The 18,617-nt window shown below is 39.8% G+C and overlaps 1 protein-coding gene across 31 annotated transcripts in view; it reads right to left on the reverse strand.

Moving 5' to 3' along the window:
• The window catches only part of RAPGEF5 (Rap guanine nucleotide exchange factor 5), a 434,425-nt gene that overhangs the window by 33,675 nt on the left and 382,133 nt on the right, over positions 1-18,617 (reverse strand). For 18 of the 31 annotated variants that reach the window (XR_014816836.1, XR_014816835.1, XR_014816833.1 and 15 more), the window contains 7 exons: positions 16,710-16,788; positions 14,431-14,575; positions 13,124-13,221; positions 11,095-11,125; positions 9,363-9,441; positions 6,912-7,061; positions 3,190-3,287 (listed from right to left, as the gene is read on the reverse strand). Coding sequence is in view for 19 of the 31 variants with exons in the window: in XM_084978470.1 (XP_084834596.1) it covers positions 3,190-3,287; positions 6,912-7,061; positions 9,363-9,441; positions 11,095-11,125; positions 13,124-13,221; positions 14,431-14,575; positions 16,710-16,788 (680 nt within the window). In the remaining 12 variants the exon portion in view is untranslated. Of the gene's footprint in view, positions 1-3,189; positions 3,288-6,911; positions 7,062-9,362; positions 9,844-10,505; positions 11,126-13,123; positions 13,222-14,430; positions 14,576-16,709; positions 16,789-18,617 lie in introns of those variants that run through there. The other 13 variants (XR_014816834.1, XR_014816832.1, XR_014816837.1 and 10 more) reach the window with 2 other exon arrangements.

Here is an 18,617-nt window from a genome sequence, read left to right on the forward strand (position 1 = left end):
ATACTGCACTGTGGTGCCCCCCTCCCCCCCGCCCGAGAGAGAGAGAGAGAGAGAGAGAGAGAGAGAGAGAGAGAGAGAGAGAGAGAGACGTGCATGCACAAATCTGATTATAAAACACTGCCCCAGCCGACAGCATAATGAAAGCAAAAGCCCTGAAGTCACTTTGGCTTCTGGTAAGAATTAATGTGCCAGCAGGGCTAGTATAAAAACAAACAAAAGAAATGTCACGGTGCACTTCAATAAAGACAGACAAGGCTTTTACAGGAAATATGTTTAACGAGTCTCATCCCAGACATACACTGACAAATTTTATTAAAATGCTCATGGAAAGCAAATGAAAAAAAAAAATTAGACAGGAAATAAAATGAAAGTTACTTCATTTATATGGTGGACAATTATTTTAAAGTATCAGTTGCTTCCCTGCAGTAGCTGTGAATTTGGTAATAAAAGTATTTCCTTAAAATCTGGCATAAAATTATTAAATGTCATCACAGCTTTAAATCTACTGCCATTGTTAAATGTTAAATTGATTAAAAATTATTTGGCATCTTTTCAAAATATGTGATATTTTCTAATTAAAATGGAAATTCTCGCATTTGAGGAGCTGGACCTGAATAGTTAATGTTAAAATAGTTAATGATTTGGAAAAAAAAAAAAAAAGAGGGCCTTGCAAAAATAAATGTCAAAGCAGGATAGAGAAAATTTCAGATTCCAAATATTAATCTCTATTTTTGAACTGCAAAATAAATTATTGACATTTTCAAACTTTTACATTTACAAAAAGGTTTCCTAATTTAAAAAATGACTAAAGACCTTCATGAGCTTTTCCACAGACTTGATTCTCTTCAGCATAGGTCAAGGTACAAATTGCCCTTGTACCCTCAGTGTGGATACAGGGTGGAGCTCAGTAACGGCAGAATGAATGATGTGTGTACAAACACCAAGGTGCTGAGATGGGTGGGAGAGAGCCTGGGCTTCTCAGGGATTGGTTTGGCCACACTGGGGCCAGATGGACTCCACGCTGCCCTGCAGACATCCTAAGAGCCACGAGTTGGGAAGTAATAGAGATCTCTGCTTTTCAATTTGGAGGTGTAAGGATATTTTCACTTGGCTTTTTATCCCTCTTATTTTCTCCCTAAATGTGCCCTTACCCTGACATTGCTCTCTGGTTATCCAAGGTAATCCAATGTGCCCTTTAAGAAACACTATTCCTCTGTTCCATTCATTCAGGACTATGAATTCCAGTCTTCCAAGAAGACTAAAAAATCTATGCACAAGTAGAGTGGATACAAGCGGTTTCACGTGTTTTTCTCCCCTTACAATGTTCCATTTCAGCTGCTCTCTTGGGGATGAAATACCTAAATGATGACTCCAGTGGGGAAATTCTAGGTGACTCGAAAAAATTTCAAGAAGGGAAGCATCCCAACACAGGATGGCATTTTGCTCAAGCGGAACATGCTTCCCAGTACCTATTTATCCCCTAAAACTCTTCCAAGGCCCTGGACCACAGCAGAAGAGAGCCTGGGAAGGCACAGGAGGGAACCAAGTGAGAATCAGTATGTGTGTTGGGAGGAGGGGGGTTGACAATTCAAGTGCAGGTCCTGCCATTACCAGAAGACCATAGAAAGTGCACGTTTGATCCTACTTCAGTGAGGAAGGGTCCAGTCACATCAATCTCATTATTTACTCAAAGATGCTGTTCAGCATCCTGTCATGTTCCACTGATGGAATTACACCATACACAGACATGGGCCCAGTGATCTGCAGAAAGACACTTAGGACCCAGAAGGCCCAAGTAAGATAGATGGCTTCCCTCTCCTCTTCTCCCTCATGATGTACACATGAAGGGAAGGTGCAGGAGCTCCAGAGTCAAACCTAACTGGACTGAAATCCTAGCCTTCTCCTTGACTTTGCTGTAGGAAGATACCCAGCCTCTCCAAACTTTACAGGGTTAGCGGGAACATTAAATGAGATACTGTGTGTCAATTAGTCAGTACATACATGTCTGATACTAAGTGTAAAAATAACAGTGACTAATGCTATTATGGTAGCTTGGTATCTTATAGATAATTTTACATAAACTATTCTTATTAATAGCAGTGTTGGTTAACCCACAGATTCCTCCATTATGTATACAACAGGGGCCAGCCAGCTGGGAAGACCCATTCCTCTCATGACTCCATGGAACAGACCAGGACCATGGGTCTGGATGATACGATCATCATCTGGCCGAGCCTGCTTCTCAGGGGTGACCCTACCGTTCAGAAAGCAACCACCAGACTGAGTTTTGTAGGAACAACAGCAACAGATCATCCACTTAGGTGTAAATGTTCTTAAATTTAGGATTGAAAATAATGTGCAGCATGGGCTCTACCTTTCTTCACACGTGTGCTCTTCAGTGACATCTGATGTCCCACTGCCATGTGCCGGTTTTACACAGGAAGCCTGATCATTCGCCCTTTCTTCAGGGGAACAGCACACTCAGTATGCACACGATGGACAGAAACTAAGAACAGACTCTTCCCTCCTAAATCCATGCAGGATGCATTTCTCAGCCTAATCTCGACATACCCACCCCCAAGGAAGAAAAGGAATTAAGATTTAATGGGAGAGGGCGTTCCCATCATTGTCCAGTGGAAACGAATTCAATGACTATCTATGAGGATACAGGTTTGATCCCCAGCCTCGCTCAGTGGGTCAGGGATCTGGTGTTGCCCTGAGCTGTGGTGTATGTCTCAGACACAGCTCGGATCTGGTGTGTCTGAATCAGTGGCTGCAGCTCCGATTCAACCCTAGCCTGGGAACTTCCATATGCTGTGGGTGCGGTCCTCGAAAGCAAATAAAAAAAAATTAATTGGGAGAAAGAGTCATATCTCTCAAATCCCTTGTTTCCGGAGCTCAGAGAGAAACAGGGTTTGACTTAGGAAGGGTTTAGAATTCTTTAGGATGGGCTTGGCTTTGATTTGCAAAAGTAGTGTTATGTGACATGTTGGCTATAGAAATTAATAGTTTGATATATTTTTCTAACCTTCTTTTTTTTGTTCTTTTTTAAATTTTTTCTTTTTCTTAAAAAAATTTTTTTTTGTTTATTTCTCTTTTCTTAACCCTCATTTTAAAACATACAAAAACTAAGTTCATAGTCTGACATCTGTGTCTATATGTTTCAAGTGCAAGGCTAAAAGTCCTCACCAAAGTGTCAGCCAGGTCTTTCTGGTAGACATATATCCGACCAGATGCTTCAAGGGATTTGGAGATGGCCAAGTCATTTGGCTGAAGTTCATGCTTTTCTTCATTTTTTAAAAAAAAAAAGAGAGAGAGAGAAATTAGAAACACAAGAACAGCACTAGGCATTCACGGTACATCTAAAAAGTGAAACTTGCCAAAGAAAAATATTTAAAAGTAAATGGGATGGGAAGTAGATTTAATTCAGTTCTGCATACGCTCTATTATGGCACTAGATATCAAAGCTTGATCACAAGTGGTACCCTCTTGTGATTCTTTTTCATAATATTTCTTAGTCATTCTTTGGGACACAGAACAGTTTAGAGAAGAAAGTAAAATTCACCCATGATCTCATCACTCTGAAGTAACCATGTGATAGTAATATTGATAACAGCTGGTATATTTTTGCCCTGATCAAATGTGTGTGTGCACACGCAATACAAATACTCATAACTATTATTTATATGTGTGCATTAATAATCATTATAGATACATATTTATAATTATTCCTTATGTGGGATACTCCAATTGTAAGTACTTACCCACCTGTCAAAATTATTTATGTCATGTGTAATTTGTTATATAACAATCCATTATACCATCATTTAATCTTTATGCTTAACATATAATGGTTTCCAATTATTTTTTTGTCATATAAATAAGACAGCAAGATACATGCTAAATACTAGCATGTAGCCCAACACATAACAGGGGTTTGATAAATGGGATCTATTATGTCAGCAACCATAATATACATTGCTAAAGTCAATACCCTTGTGGATAAATCTTTGGGTGCTTATAGATGAATTTATTAAGATAGATTCCCAGTCATGGAATTACTACATCAAAGAGAAATGAAAATTTTTAAAGTTTTTGATACAAAGTGTCAAACTGCTTTCCAATTTATACACCCACCAACACTTTGAATAAGTTAACTGGTTTGCTAAAATCAAAAATAGATTCTCGGGTTTATTTGGTATTCCTTGACTACTAGTGAAGCTGATTATTTTTCATTTGTTCTTCTTCTATTTTATTTTCCTGCCTCTCCTATCCTTTGGCCATTTTTATTCCACAGTTCCATAGAAAAATAGAAAAATATCCCCCCTCCCCAACCTACCAAATGCAGATGGGAATCAACTAAAGCGCTTCTCAAGTTTATTCCACTATATCTATCCTTAGCCTCTCCTGAAGGCAGCCCTTCAGTTATCCAGGATGATTGGAAATATAATAAGCCACATATCTTCTTCTAAGAATGTCACCGGTTCAAATGCCAGGTTTTGTTTTGAACATTACTGCTTGATCCAGAGTACACAAATGAGAGTCTAATACATTCTTTATGGCCCAGCATCACAAAGATCAATAGGACCGTCATGTCTGGCTGTTGTTGTCTGCAGTTAATGGTCTCACATGGCTGGGCTCCGAAAGTTCTGTCACCTCTCAATTTGTTTAGCTACAATTTCTTGCAACCCTCTGTGTGTCCATATGTATCTTAAATCCGAGTTTATAAAAGCCATTTGGCACTTGCTATGGAATAAAAGGCAGTGGCTTTCTGACAGTAATTTTTCTATTTGCTAAGAAATACTTTTTGTTTTATTTTCAGGTTTGTCACTATACTGTAAAGGATTAAATATGATAAAATTTTAGGCTCTGAATAACTGGGTAGGCTTCTGATACCACATACATATACCTGCCCTGGGTACAAACTAGCCAGAAACCTCCTGAAGGTTGTGAAGATAACAGTACCAGTCTTTTTTGAAAAATCTATAAAACCTACAAGATGTCCAACATCCTTAAACTTCTTTTGAAAAAAAGAAAGTAACAGTAGATCTCACTGTCATTTCATTTTGAAGTAGCATTTAAAATATTTATTAAACATGATGGAGGATAATCTGAGAAAAATAATATATACATATGTATACACACAGACACACACACATATATATATGTGACTGGGTCACTGCTGTACAGTAGAAAATTGACAGAACACTGTAAACCAACTATAATGGAAAAAACAAAAGCCATTATAAAATAAATAAAACATTTATTAAAAATTACACAACTAGAGCAAGGAATATATTAAGCTCTGCGAGCTTTTTTTTTTCCTCGATAAAAACATTATTGTTTGGGGGATATGAAGCTGCAGGCAGAAAGGTTCGGAACGGACAAAGCTACTAATTGATGGAAAATGATGGCACCTTTCCAAATAAAACCTAATTTAATAGAGTGTAAAAATGGTATTTGACAGCCATCAAATAGATATTGGGTAGTAAAAGAGCCACTCATTAATTTCGAGGTTCATGCATGGCCCTGGGGCGACTCTGACTCAGCCTCCAAGGGGGGTGGGGCTCAGCTGTGCCACCAGGGTCACTTGGGGTCCTTCCTTCTGCAGCACATTCTGTCTGCACAAGGACTCAATGATTGCTTTCTATAATGGTATCACCCGAGAGGCAAATGCTGGCTCTGAAGAAGCTTCATATTCTTTAGAATCATTTAATGTTTTTGGTCATTTAAAATTAATATACAAATACCACCTTGATCTGGAATCCCTGATATATTTTATTAAACATTCGACAACTCCCTGACTAACGTTTCTGAAGTTTTTGCTCTTTCTCTTTAGATAATTTTTTTTTTTTTTTTTTTTTGATGGGATGCACAGTGAGGGCTGGGGAGAGGAAGGAGGGTCACTTATTAGGCTTGGGGAGAAGGGCTTTATCCGTTGGTGCGTGGAACCGACCAACTGGTGGGTCCATTCTACCTGCCTCTGAGTGATAAAGCAAAAGAGGCAATATTCTGTCACACAGTGCTTTAACATCAAGTACACTCTGATCTTCTCCTGACTCTAGAATGATTAAAAAAAAAAAAAAAGCAGGAATGCCCTCTATTTGCTCTCCCTCCCCCATCCACCCCATCTCTGGCTGACAGTTCGCAGAGCAGAGTACTTCTATTTTTCAACTACTGAGGCTAAGTCACTTTCTTTGTGGTTTTCTCAGGGTTAATGAGATATTAAATAAAGATCATAAGCCAAAAGAGGAGGCCAGTGACACTGAGATCTGACAGGCTCCAGTGAAAACGAAGGGGTCTGTTCAGGTCACACAGATCAATAGTGTCAGTTTGTAATCTGTGTGATCTTATTCAAAACAGACAATAAACCATTCTCTGAGGATAAATAAGGCCCAAGAGAAGGAAAAGCTATATCCAGGCCTCACTTCTCACGTCCACCTGAAAGAACATTGCCTATGAGCTTTTGGCTTATTGTACGGTTTTTATTTCCTTCAATAGGGAGTCATTCAATATTAAATTGTCAGCCAGCAAAATGACTAATTTAAGGCTGTCTTTCTTTTTTTCTTCCCAAAGTAATTTCATCCTTTAGCAATTTCCCAAGTTAATTTAAATATGAAAACAGAAGGCTTATCTAGAGCACGAAATATGTAAAGCTTTATAATATATTTCAAAACACTGGCGTGCCTTTCCATTCAATAGTTCTTGGGGAGGAAATTCAGCATCCAACGGTACCCAACTGTTGTCATGGAAACACCTCTGGTAGGAGGCTTCTTATTGCTTCTGTTGTCATCCAGCTGCAGACCCAGAAGGGACACAGTGCACGTTTACTCCATAAAAATGTCAAGTCTCTCCTTTTGTAGGTGATCCAGTAACAGATTATTAATATTCAAAGACAGAAAATTATTTACCCCCAGAGAAGGTAATGGCTACCAAAGCCAGATCCTCTTCTGCATGCTGGATCTTTTCTGCCACAACTCTCAGGATCTCCTGGGCTGTACTGGAAACTTTGGCCTTCACACTGACATAGGAGTGCTCTGTTATATATACGTGGCAAAAAACTGGATGAAGCAAAAGAATTGTGAGTAAACAGAGAACTGTGGCCATGAGGTAGAGACTTTTTCAAATCAAGCACTTACTATACCCTTCTTTTTGGGACAGAACAGACACCAGCTGGATTTACATATTTATGGATGTACGTGGGCACCTGAAGGTATATGCATATAATTATGTGCCTGCATGCACATGAGATGGAGATGTCAGAAATCTGGTGAGCAAGCCGCAGTAGTACCAGGCATCCCATACTCTGGTAAGACCCACATCACGCAAGCGTGTGCTCATGGTGGAGGCAGACTGACCACAACACAGTGGAATCTGTGCTCCATGGGCTGCCCTTTGGAGTCCCTTCTTTGAGCGTTACTGAGATCTCCCCACGCTGTCTATGAAAATGTCTAACTTGTACATTTTTACCCTACATTTCACCTCTAGACGGTCACGGTGACTCAATCAAGAACATCACATTTGGTTATTAGAATTCTCATAAGCTTATCTAAAAATCCATCACTTGCCATGGATGTTGGCTTCAGCCTTCTTGATCACTGACGAATGACTCCCCCTTCCCCCTCCCCATTCAAGGTAGTAGTGAGTTTAGTTTCCAAATGGATGTCATATCTCCAGCCTTTTTAATTTCCTTTGTCTTGTCTGTGGTGCTAGGCATTATCACTAGGACATCAGCACTGTCAGGGTAAATGGGCCCAGGGAAAACGCTGATGATTTGATAGCAGAAACTTTTAGTAGTGATGGATACAACTGACACACATTATTTGTTTCTTATATCAGCCCTTCTGAATGCATAAAACACTAGCTTCTTTAGAAACAACAGAAGGACAATAATATACTTAGAAATTCTTCTTTTCTGGATTGCTTAAAAAAAAATGCAGCTCCTAGAGAAATTTCATATGCAGTTTAAAAGGCACTAAAAAAATAAACCCAGGGATGTTTTCACAGAAATGCAAATGAAGCAAAAGACAAACTGTGGGCTTACTAGAATAAATCTCAAAGTAAACACGCCACCAAGAGGCACCGACAATATTTCGTTTGGGGTTTGGCTGAGTGTGTCACTAAAACTATAGCATCTAACAAATAGCTGTTTAATGTGTTGTCAACAGACTTGTGAGAGACAAAAGCCCTTTTTTTTTTTTTCCACTTCTGCAGAAAGATGGAATTTTTGAGCAAGGCAAAGATCTACACACTATGCAATGTGAGCAAAGTTTCCAGCTTGCTTAATAAAACGATGAACAAAAAGTGGCTTGGGGCAGGGGGCTTGAAATGTTCAGACTCTGCGACACTCAGCTGGGAAAATTATGCAATTAACTGTAAGACAAATGGGGAAGGAAGGTCAGCGACTGAGACATGAGGAGCCAAGGCAGTTTCCCTTGTTCCTCCACTTGGAACAGGTGACACTTAGGATGACCCGCCGAGGACCACCGTGAGCAGCAACTTATACACAAACAATGGAAGAGAGGAGGTGTCCTTGTGACACATTGTGGGTTAATCTTTCAAGAAGTAAAGCAAATATTTCTGGTCCACACGTAGCATCTCAGTACCGTCGGGAAAGGCGAGGTAAAAGAGAGTCTCCCCATCATAAAGCTGTGGACATCTTGATCGCTCTGAGCTTTTCCCAGCTCTGCACCTGACTCCTGACCTTTATCCAAACAGGAGGGAACCACCTCCTGCTCCCTTATAACACAGTGACATAGCAAAGGTGCTTTGACGAAGCAAAGGGGCTCCCTGCACTGAAGGAGCAGCCCTTCTCAGGGCGGGTCAAGAGCCCTTCTGGCACTAGCACTGAGGACACACAGGACTTATGCCACTGCCCAGCACAGCCTTGCCTTGGAAGCATGTCTATCGCATATCCTTCCTTTCATCATTCCTTCCAAGATTGTCTTCTCTCAGTCCTGCGGACCGCCTCAGCCAAAGCCCTGTGCGGTGGATTTTGAGGACTTGCCAGTCATAGGCAATGGGCTGACAGAGGAAGGGAAATGGTGGTCGCGGGGAAAAGGGTGCCTTTCCAGTCCATTTGGCACTGCTCCCTAAGAATGCAGGGGGCTCTTTGCAGTCTTCTTTCCTAGGTTCCCCAATAAAAAATGTCCTTGGTCCTTAGAGCAGAATTCTACAATAACGAAAACTTGGAATGCACCCAGCAAGAGAAGAAAAACCATCATTTTGGATGCTAAGGTGCTGGTCAGAGGGGTGTGGCAGCTGGAAATGGTTAAAGGCAGGCTGGTGTGTTAAAGGTTGGAGGAGAAGGGTGATCAGCTGCTACTCCGCCTGCCCCAGACCCCTGTTCACGTCATACTCACTTTCCTCTGTTTCCGTCACAGTTCCTCTGTGCTGCAGCCAGTTCTCCTTGAGACTGAATTGGTGGAAAAGGGCTTTATTCTGCTAGCAAGGAGAATGAGAACAATGAATGAATGTATTCCTGCCCTTTGGAAAACCACAGCTGTTTGTGACATGTTCCAAAAGAGCATGCCAATTTTTTTTTTTAAAATATGAAATTCACCCATCCAATCTTAGAGGGATAAACTGGGAGTTGCCTCAATTAATGCATGTGGAGGTGGAGAGTCTGAGCAACAAGGCAGACTGTGGCTAAGGCCAGTGGAAGGGAAAAGCCCCCATAATGAGTTCCTGCAATGTGCTGGAGAATATTGGTGTGATTAAAAAAAAAAATTATTGGAGTTCCTGTTGTGGTGCAGTGGTTAACGAATCCGACTAGGAACCATGAGGTTGTGGGTTCGATCCCTGCCCTTGCTCAGTGGGTTAATGATCCAGCGTTGCCGTGAGCTGTGGTGTAGGTTGCAGATGCGGCTCGGATCCCGCGTTGCTGTGGCTCTGGCGTAGGCCGGTGGCTACAGCTTCGATTCAACCCCTAGCCTGGGAACCTCCATATGCTGTGGGAGCGGCCCAAGAAATAGCAACAACAACAACAACAAAAAGACAAAAGACAAAAAAAAAAAAAAAAAAATTATTATTGTGGGGGGGGCTGCATGCATGGCGAACAGAGGTTCCTGGACCAGGAGTTGAACCTGTGCCACAGAAGTGTTGATGCTGGATCCTTAACCCACTATGCCACCAGGGAAATCCTCAATGTGATTCTTAACCTCTGGCTACTACAAACATCTACAGCTTCTTGTGTTCAGAAAGACGTTGTCCTAGCATCAACCTTGCTTTTGGATAAAGGCACTGTGAGACGGTTTCATAGCTCTGCTGTAGCACAGTGACTGGCTTCATAGGGACAGGATTCACTACTGTTATTCATCTCCTGATTAATCAGGTTCTACAAAAGTGGTGTCTGGCATCTCATTTTGCATTTACCCGCTCAAGACAAAAGATAAGGAGTTCCCATTGTGGCTCAGTGGTTAACAAACTTGACTACGATCCATGAGGATGAGGGTTCAAGCCCTGGCCTTGCTCAGTGGGTCTGAGGATCTGGTGTTTCCATGAGCTGTGGTGTAGGTTGCAGATGCGGCTCGAATCTCACGTTGCTGCGGTTGTGGCATAGGCTGGTGGCTACAGTTCCAACTGGACCCCTAGCCTGGGACCCTCCATATGCCTTGGGTGCGGCCCTAAAAAGCGGGGGGGGGGGAATGAAAGATGAACAGGAAACACATTCCTTCTTGCTACCACCTCTCTTTCTGTTAGGTTGAAAAGTGCAAACCTTTGTCTTACAAAAGGCTTCCTTACTCTTGCAGTCAAGAGTCTTGCATAGATTGTTTCCTATTTTGACATGAATGATTAAAAAATCAAATTTATATCATTCTGAGAACAATGGGGAAACTCTGAGACTCCCAAATGCACCAAAAAAATGCAAAATGTCATAAAGTCAAGGGCACCTGGCTGAAAATGGATGGGCACCAGCACAGGGAAATTCAAAGTGACGCAGGAGTGGGCAGGCAAGCTGCAGCCCCTGCTCACTCTGCCTCCACTTGCTCGGCTGCAGGCAGCATTCATTTTAATTATGAAGAAATGCCAAGTGGAGCAGGTCCAGGTCCCTAAACCAGATCACCCCATGTCACAGAGAAGGGTCTGCCTTACCTTCCTCTGTGGTGAATATTCATCCACAGTGCTGAAAGGCAAAGGACAAGAAGTTAGTCTTTGTCTCGAACTCAGAATAATGCAGTGATTGTCACAGAGACTACTTTTCGGGTACTGGGCAGAGGTTTTTGCTTTTCACAAAGATAAAACACTCAGTATTCATTAGTTTATGATGTGTAAAATTCAGCTGACAGTGGGCTCTGGAATTCAGTGAACCAGGGGGGAAAGAAATATATTCAACCACTATATTTTGTTTTTTACCCACAGGAAGTGAGTAGTGAGGGGAGAACTGGATTTATTCACTCTACAGAAACTCGGTTCTCACATTTTGATAGATTTTAGGTGAAAATACTGTTATTTGTATGGCTAAATAAGCCAGCCAAGGCAGATCTTTTCCAAGATGTATCTATGTGTGGTGGAACTGGGGGACATCCTCTAAGGGCTCAGCTCAAATCTTATTCCAGAAACTAAAGAGATTTCATTATCTTAAACCAAAGAGGAAAGAAGCATGTCTTAGATAATATTCTTACTAAATGCATTGTTTCTCATTTTTATGTAAGTCTTTTTAATGGAAGGTATTAAATTCCATTAATGTATTTAATGCATTTAAATGTGTATTAAGCCAGAATTAAAATTTCCCAATTGTAAGGAGTCCCGCCTTATAGCATAGATCAACTTCCATGCAGGGGATTATTTTGACGTAAAGCTTTCTTTTTCCATTTTTGCTTCATTTGTTTATTCATATTTTCATGATTTCTTAGGCTATGGAAATTTATTATAGCACAGTCTGTGATAAAAGAAGGCCACCAAAATTCACAACATTCATTTCCAACACCTTATACCTCATTTCTGGATTGGTGAATGTGTGATTTTCATGACTGGGGAATAAGGCTTACACATGATTTCTTTGCTCCCTAAATTATTTATCTAGCCATTTAATTTGCAATAGGATCTCCATTTGCTAAAATTAAGTCAGGCTTTAAATCTCAAATCAATAACCTGAAAGGCCTGAATTACTATTTTCTATGAGAAGTGCATTTGTGCCTGCTGAAATCTTAACAGAGCTTTTTCACAACTTGATAACAGATGTTTCATGTTTAAAAAGCAGAAACTAAATCAGAGAACATTTTTTTCCCTTCAGATTAACTCTGCAGCTATATCTGAAAATTGAATAATGACTTGATAATTTCATTTACCAAAATTACTAAGAAAAGTTAATGGTAAATCAGAGTAAAGTCAGGTTTTGGCAATTTGAAAGATTAATAATGGATACCTCAGGGATACTCAGACATGACAAAAGCCACTGAGTAAATACTTTCCTTTAATCTTTCTAATTTGATAAAGAAACTTCAGAGAATCCATAAATTAAGCTTTTTAAAATGCTCCATGGGGAGTCCCTGTTTGGCTCAGTGGTAAAGAACTAGGATCCACGAGGACATGGGTTTGATCTGTGGCCTCACTCAGTGGGTTAAGGACCCAGTGTTGCCATGAGCTGTGCACACATGTGGCTTGGATCTGGCGTTGCTGTGGCTGTGGTGTAGGCTGGCAGTTGTAGCTCTGATTCGACCCCTGGCCTGGAAACTTCCATATGCCACAGGTATGGTCCTAAAAAGACAAAAGAAAAGCAAGCAAGCAAGCAAGCTCCATGGCTTGCTGGGACCTATTTATATAACTATTTTTTTTCTTATCCCACGAGAGAGCTATAAGCCCCCCAAGTGATGAGTTACATATTTACACTTTTAAAACTAAATAATAATTTAGTAAATAATTGTTCTTATGTACTCAGGTTGTCATGTTTGTTTCTAGTATATAGAACAGGGTTAATGAAACAGCCAATAAGCTTGACTGAGTGAGTGTTCATTTTGAGATATAAAAACAAAATATATATTTACTATCAAGAAAGCTAAGGAATCAAGATCAATGTTGGATTCAGAATGTTCAGAATGAGCTGTGTGAGACACCCCCGAATTCCTTCACACTGGGTGCTGCTGTCTTTCACTAACTGTGATGAGGAAAATGAAATACTTACTGACGACGGTGCATTCCAAGTATCTTTTGAAATTCTTTCAGTTCTTTTTCGAGTATTGGGTATTCGTATACATCATCCAACACATTCCTGTATATGGTCTAGGGGAGAAGAAAACGGTAGCTTCAGTGGTTTGATGCCTATTTTGTAAGGATTACAATTTATACAGTGGTGAACCTCCTCAAGAAAATAATGGTACCCGGAACAAGGCAGGGAGTTAAACCAGGTACCAATGAGATCCTGAGTAGGGTACCACCTTCTCGCCACCTCCCTCAACAGGTGTGGCTCTCTGACAGCTGTTAGGGGCTCTAGGTGGGAATGCTGGAAGCTTAAGAGAGCTCTGGCTCACTACTCAAGATTTCTGCACCTAGTCTTTATTTTTCAAAATAATATCCACATCATCATTCGGGAGGGAAAAAAATCAACTACATCAACCAACTACCCAGTTGTTTTGAAAATAATATTAGTTTAGTCAAAGACTTGGTTAAACCAGTTTTTAACTGGATGTCTAAATGATATCTGAATTTTGAAATCAAAGGGATTTCTTTCATGAAAGGCAGAATCAGTGTAGACACTTGCTTATTCGGAAACAGAACACTTTCCTGCTCAAATCCCCTCCTACCCCTTCTCTGTGTTAACCTGCACAGCTAAAATGGTTTGGTTGGCCAGAGGAGTCCAACTGTCCATAAACCATCTCCAGAGAATCATCTTTGTTGAAAAGATAGTGCAGGCTATTAATGATTAGTCAAATATATCAGTTTATTTAATTTCAGGTGGAAATCTAGATTACTATCTATTTTACAAGTTACTATTGCTTTAATTTCTCAAAATGCACCACGTCCTGAAAAGGTTTCTAGTATATATACACTGCCAATATAGTTTTTTAAATGATAAATATTGTTCTATCCCATTATTACAGACATAGGATTAGTTAGTTTAAACTTATAATACATCTCAACATACCTAATGGCATCAAGTTTTAAAGTATGTTTTATTTTACCTTCCTTAATTATTTCCTTTGCAATGAAAACTCCCATGACTTATATAAAATAAATAACCATAATGAGTGGCTGTGAAACATGCCTTTTACATTTATTCACATTGAATGACTTCAGTTAAAGTTTTATATCTATGTAAGGACTATCAGGCTTCAGAAATCAAAACCAATCAATACTTGCTCTGAATCATAACTTGAATATTATAAACTGGTTGGATGATGGTCACCCACAAATGAGATTTTTGAAATGTATAACTGACAATCAGTCATTTGGCATCAAAGAATAACTAGATAACTGCAAGTTTTACATTACCTTCAGAAACATTTTTGAATGCTCATCTTCGTGTAACCAGTCTTTGTAGAGAGCAATCCACTGGGAAACAAGATGCAAGACCTTACGTTTCCGGCAAGGAACATCGGAGCTTTCTTCTTTGCCTTGATACTTCTTAGCAGAATAGGTGCCCATGGTTAAGACGGAATATTACATTGTTGCAAATAAAAATATGCAGCGATCTGTTTATTCTGGTTCTCACAAGATATGCTAAAGCACATTTTCCAAAAAATCTCCAAGTATCTAAATACACAGGAAAAAAAAGAGTATGTGTAGGGAGAGTAAATTGTGTGCACTGAGAATAGCAAAGTAAACCCAGGAAAATGATGTATATACACTTGGGGGTGGGCTGTGAGGATAAGGATTGGACAGTTGAATTCACAGCTGCTGACGCAGTTCCACAGGCAGCTGGGTTAATGCCACCCCAAAGAGATCTGATGGGGCCTGTTAATTGCAAGGGTGGCTCCAAGAGATGTGGCCTCACTACACAGGTGGACACAGATTGGAACTAGGCCAGGTAAACTCTGATCCTCAGAAATTCTCATTCTCAAGTAGCACCAAATGAGCACAGATTTCTGGAGCCTAATTTGTGACAGGATTCAAAGGCCCACCCCTAGGGATTTACTTGAAAAAAAAAAAAAAGAGTTGGATAAGTGCAAATGTAAGTAAAAATGTTCACTTTTACTGGAGTGAAAGAAATATTACATTGGAATAACCTAAATGCTTTGACTATTGAGGACAGGCAAATAAACTATTGTACATCCATTTAACGGGCTCTTCCGTAGCCATAAAACTGATGGCCCAGCAGTGCATTTACTGACACAGGACATTCACAATATACTGTTGAGTAGGAAAGTAAGAAAAGAATTATGTTAGGATGCTTCATTTCTATTAATTATGCTTATTTAAATATTCATTACCTGGAAAGATATATATTGATAGTGAACAGTGGCTTCTTAAGGTGATGAAATTTCAGAGAACATGAATTATTTTTATTATACTTATAAGCATTCCCTAATTTATATACAATGATTATGTGTTAACTATGCTGTTAAAATTATACAAGAATAACAACCTCAAAGGTAACCTGGCTTAAAGCTTTAGGAATGGCACAGAAGCTTGGTGCTTTCCAAAACAAACAAGGTTTTTTGCCCCGCTAAATCATCATTTCTGAGTATCTGGGACACAATAAAAAGTTAGCTAGAAATCGAAAATGCTATGATGCCAAACAGAGAGAGACTCTGGGGTTACTGGACAGGATTCTATATTCTTTAAAGCTGATAGATAATTGCAAAATAGGAATAAAATTCTCTATCAGGCTTTGTAAATAAAGCATAATTCAATCACGGTCTCTGCAACCTGCAAAAGTACATTAAGGACATCTGAGTTCTACCTGTGAAACGAACTCAGGCAAGCACATAAAGAATCTGTTAAAGTATCTATCTCTTCTAGCTTTTCTCTTGAGAGGCATAATACAAAGATTTATTTTGCATTATTTCCACTTATGCAAATGTTCTTTTCTGCTTTTCTTGTGACTATCATGGCTTGACTAATGAAAAAGAAAAAACTCTTCCTTAAATGTTGTGAGGCAAGACACTCATCTGGAAACTTTGAGAATATTTCCTTGGCTTGACCTTCCAGTCTTTGATCTGGTGCATCTCTTCTAGTTAGTGTATACGATTCTAAAGCTTCCTTAACTGGTCATTAACCTTCTAATCACATCCATCATCCTAAGAGAGCTCCTAAGAGAGCGTGTTCTGACAAAGCACTGAAAGGATGACAGCTGATGATATGGTAAGACCTCCCATGTGGGGAATCCTCGTCTCATCTCCTCTGGGGTGCTTGCCCAGAAACACAGTATCAGTAGGTATGTTTGCCCACCCAAGTGGTCTAACCCTAACTGACTGACTGTCTTGTAAGTTCACTTATTGCCAATCCTTGACTCAACCTCTTGACTCTGGCGTTTTACCCAGCATGCCAAATTCATCTCTGAAGTCTTGAGACACAGGTTTGAAGAAAACCTAGTATCGACACACAATTTACCCATGACACAGAATGTGAAAACAGCAGCTCTGTGTTTCCAGTTCCCCCTGCCTCTTCTGTCTCATTTCATCTTTTACCTTGGCTATCATGACATTAATATTTAACACAGCCACACTCTACTGAGGGGTGGAGTAAATTAAGAAAGGCAGTTAATTCCTAATATGAGACATCTGTCTAAGAGGAAGCCGACACAGCATCCTGAGGTTAATGAAGGATATTGTCTCAACAGTGCCTGGCACAAGTCGTCGGTTGTCATGAAGACCGTGTACGTGAGAAGGAAGTCATCAAGGAGGGTATCTGCAAGAAAGGAAAACAAACACAAGGTGAGCAAATCCCGTGATAAGAAGGGCAGCTGCTTATTCAGGCCCCAGAACAGTGTGCACAGCAGAAATAAAATAAACGGGGGGTGGCAGTGGGAGGTGTGAGGTTAGAAGAATTTTAGACACAAAATATGTTATTTATTGGAGTTATTTTTAAAAACTCTTTAGATAGAATGCCTCAAGCATTAAAAAAAATTCTTTTTATTGCAAGGCTCTCAAAACATATAATTTTCTCATCTTTTTTTCTTCCCTAAAACATCATCTATACTTATGGGTATAGATGTTATGGAAAACCAATGCATAAAAAAATGTGCTTGTAAAAATACATTTTATAAGCTTTCTGAGGTATGCAACTGCAGTCCTACCGGGAAAAAGCCTACATGTTCTAATAAATACTTTCTAAACCCATTTACCTAAGTCTAGGGCAAGAACAATGGATAATAAAATCCAGAGGACACACATCAGGTGCCAAGGCCATTCACCTCTATCTCTCAAAAGCATCTGTAAGAAGCTGGGAAAGTCCTGAGTGACTTACTGTGGTGAAGAGAGACAGAGCTAAGGCCAGTTAAACACAGAGAGCAGGTAAAATGGATCAAAACAAACTCCTTCCTAATTCCTTTTCCACCTCTTCAACCAACAAAAACAGGTTCCATTTTTATTGCCTCTTTGAGTGTTTTTTGAAAAGTCCAGTTATATATAATATGGGACTGCTGAACAAGCAAACTGACCTCCAATATAATTTCCAAAATGACAGAAGATTTATATTCAGAATGCAAAGTAGACCTTTTGCCAGAGGAGTCTTTATCTACCCTCCTTACCTTAAAATCATTTTACTATATTATTTAACCTCTGTATCTTTTACATTCTGGATATCAAAGTTTTAGCTTATCTGAAATAGTAATAAATTGTAAGAAGAGTGAGCATGTATACTCAATAGCATTGATACTCTCTTACGCTAAAAATGTATAAGTAGAAAGAACTGCCTAGTGTGGAACTCAACAGCTCTATTTTGAAGACTGGAAAAATTCCAGAATTTTAGCAATAACCAGCAACATTTACTCTAAAAGTTATCAGTGTGAAACAAAAGGCCATGTTTAAGAAAACAAAACTCTGAAAAAAAAATTTTTTTTAATTAAATTTCAGCATTTAACTCTGGCTGTGAATTGCACCTATAGTCTGTATCAGCAGCAGGGGTTAATTTATTTCCATGTTTTTTAAAATGAATTTTATTACATTTATAGTTGTACAACAATCATCACAACCCAATTTTATTGCATTTCCATCCGAAATCCCCAGTGCATCCCCCCACCCCTCAACCTGTCTCATTTGGAAATCTTAAGTTTTTTAAAGTCCATGAGCCAGTATCTGTTCTGCAAAGAAGTTCATTGCGTCCTTTTAAAATTTTTTTAATTTTAATTTTTATTTATTTTTTTGTCTTTTCTAGGGCCCCACCCGCAGCATATGGAGGTTTCCAGGCCAGGGGTCTAATCAGAGCTGCAGCCACTGGCCTACGCCAGAGCCACAGCAATGTGGGATCCAAGCCATGTCTGTGACCTACACCACAGCTCGCGGCAATGACGGATCCTTAACCCACTGAGTGAGGCCAGGAATTGATCCTACCACCTCATGGTTCCTAGTTGGATTCGCTGGATTCGTTAACCACTGAGCCACGACTGGAACTCCATGTCCTTTTTTTAGATTCCGCATGTAAGTGATAGTATTTGACTTTGGTGTCTCACTGTCTGACTAACTTCACTTAGCATGATAGTTTCTAGGTCCACCCATGTTGCTGCAAATGCCGATATT

The sequence above is a fragment of the Sus scrofa genome, chromosome 9 (assembly GCF_054392235.1).
Source record: "Sus scrofa isolate SSC_HxYL_T2T_F1_AM1 chromosome 9, Sscrofa_HxYL_maternal_Yorkshire_Landrace_v2.0, whole genome shotgun sequence".
Classification (NCBI taxonomy): Eukaryota; Metazoa; Chordata; class Mammalia; order Artiodactyla; family Suidae; genus Sus; species Sus scrofa.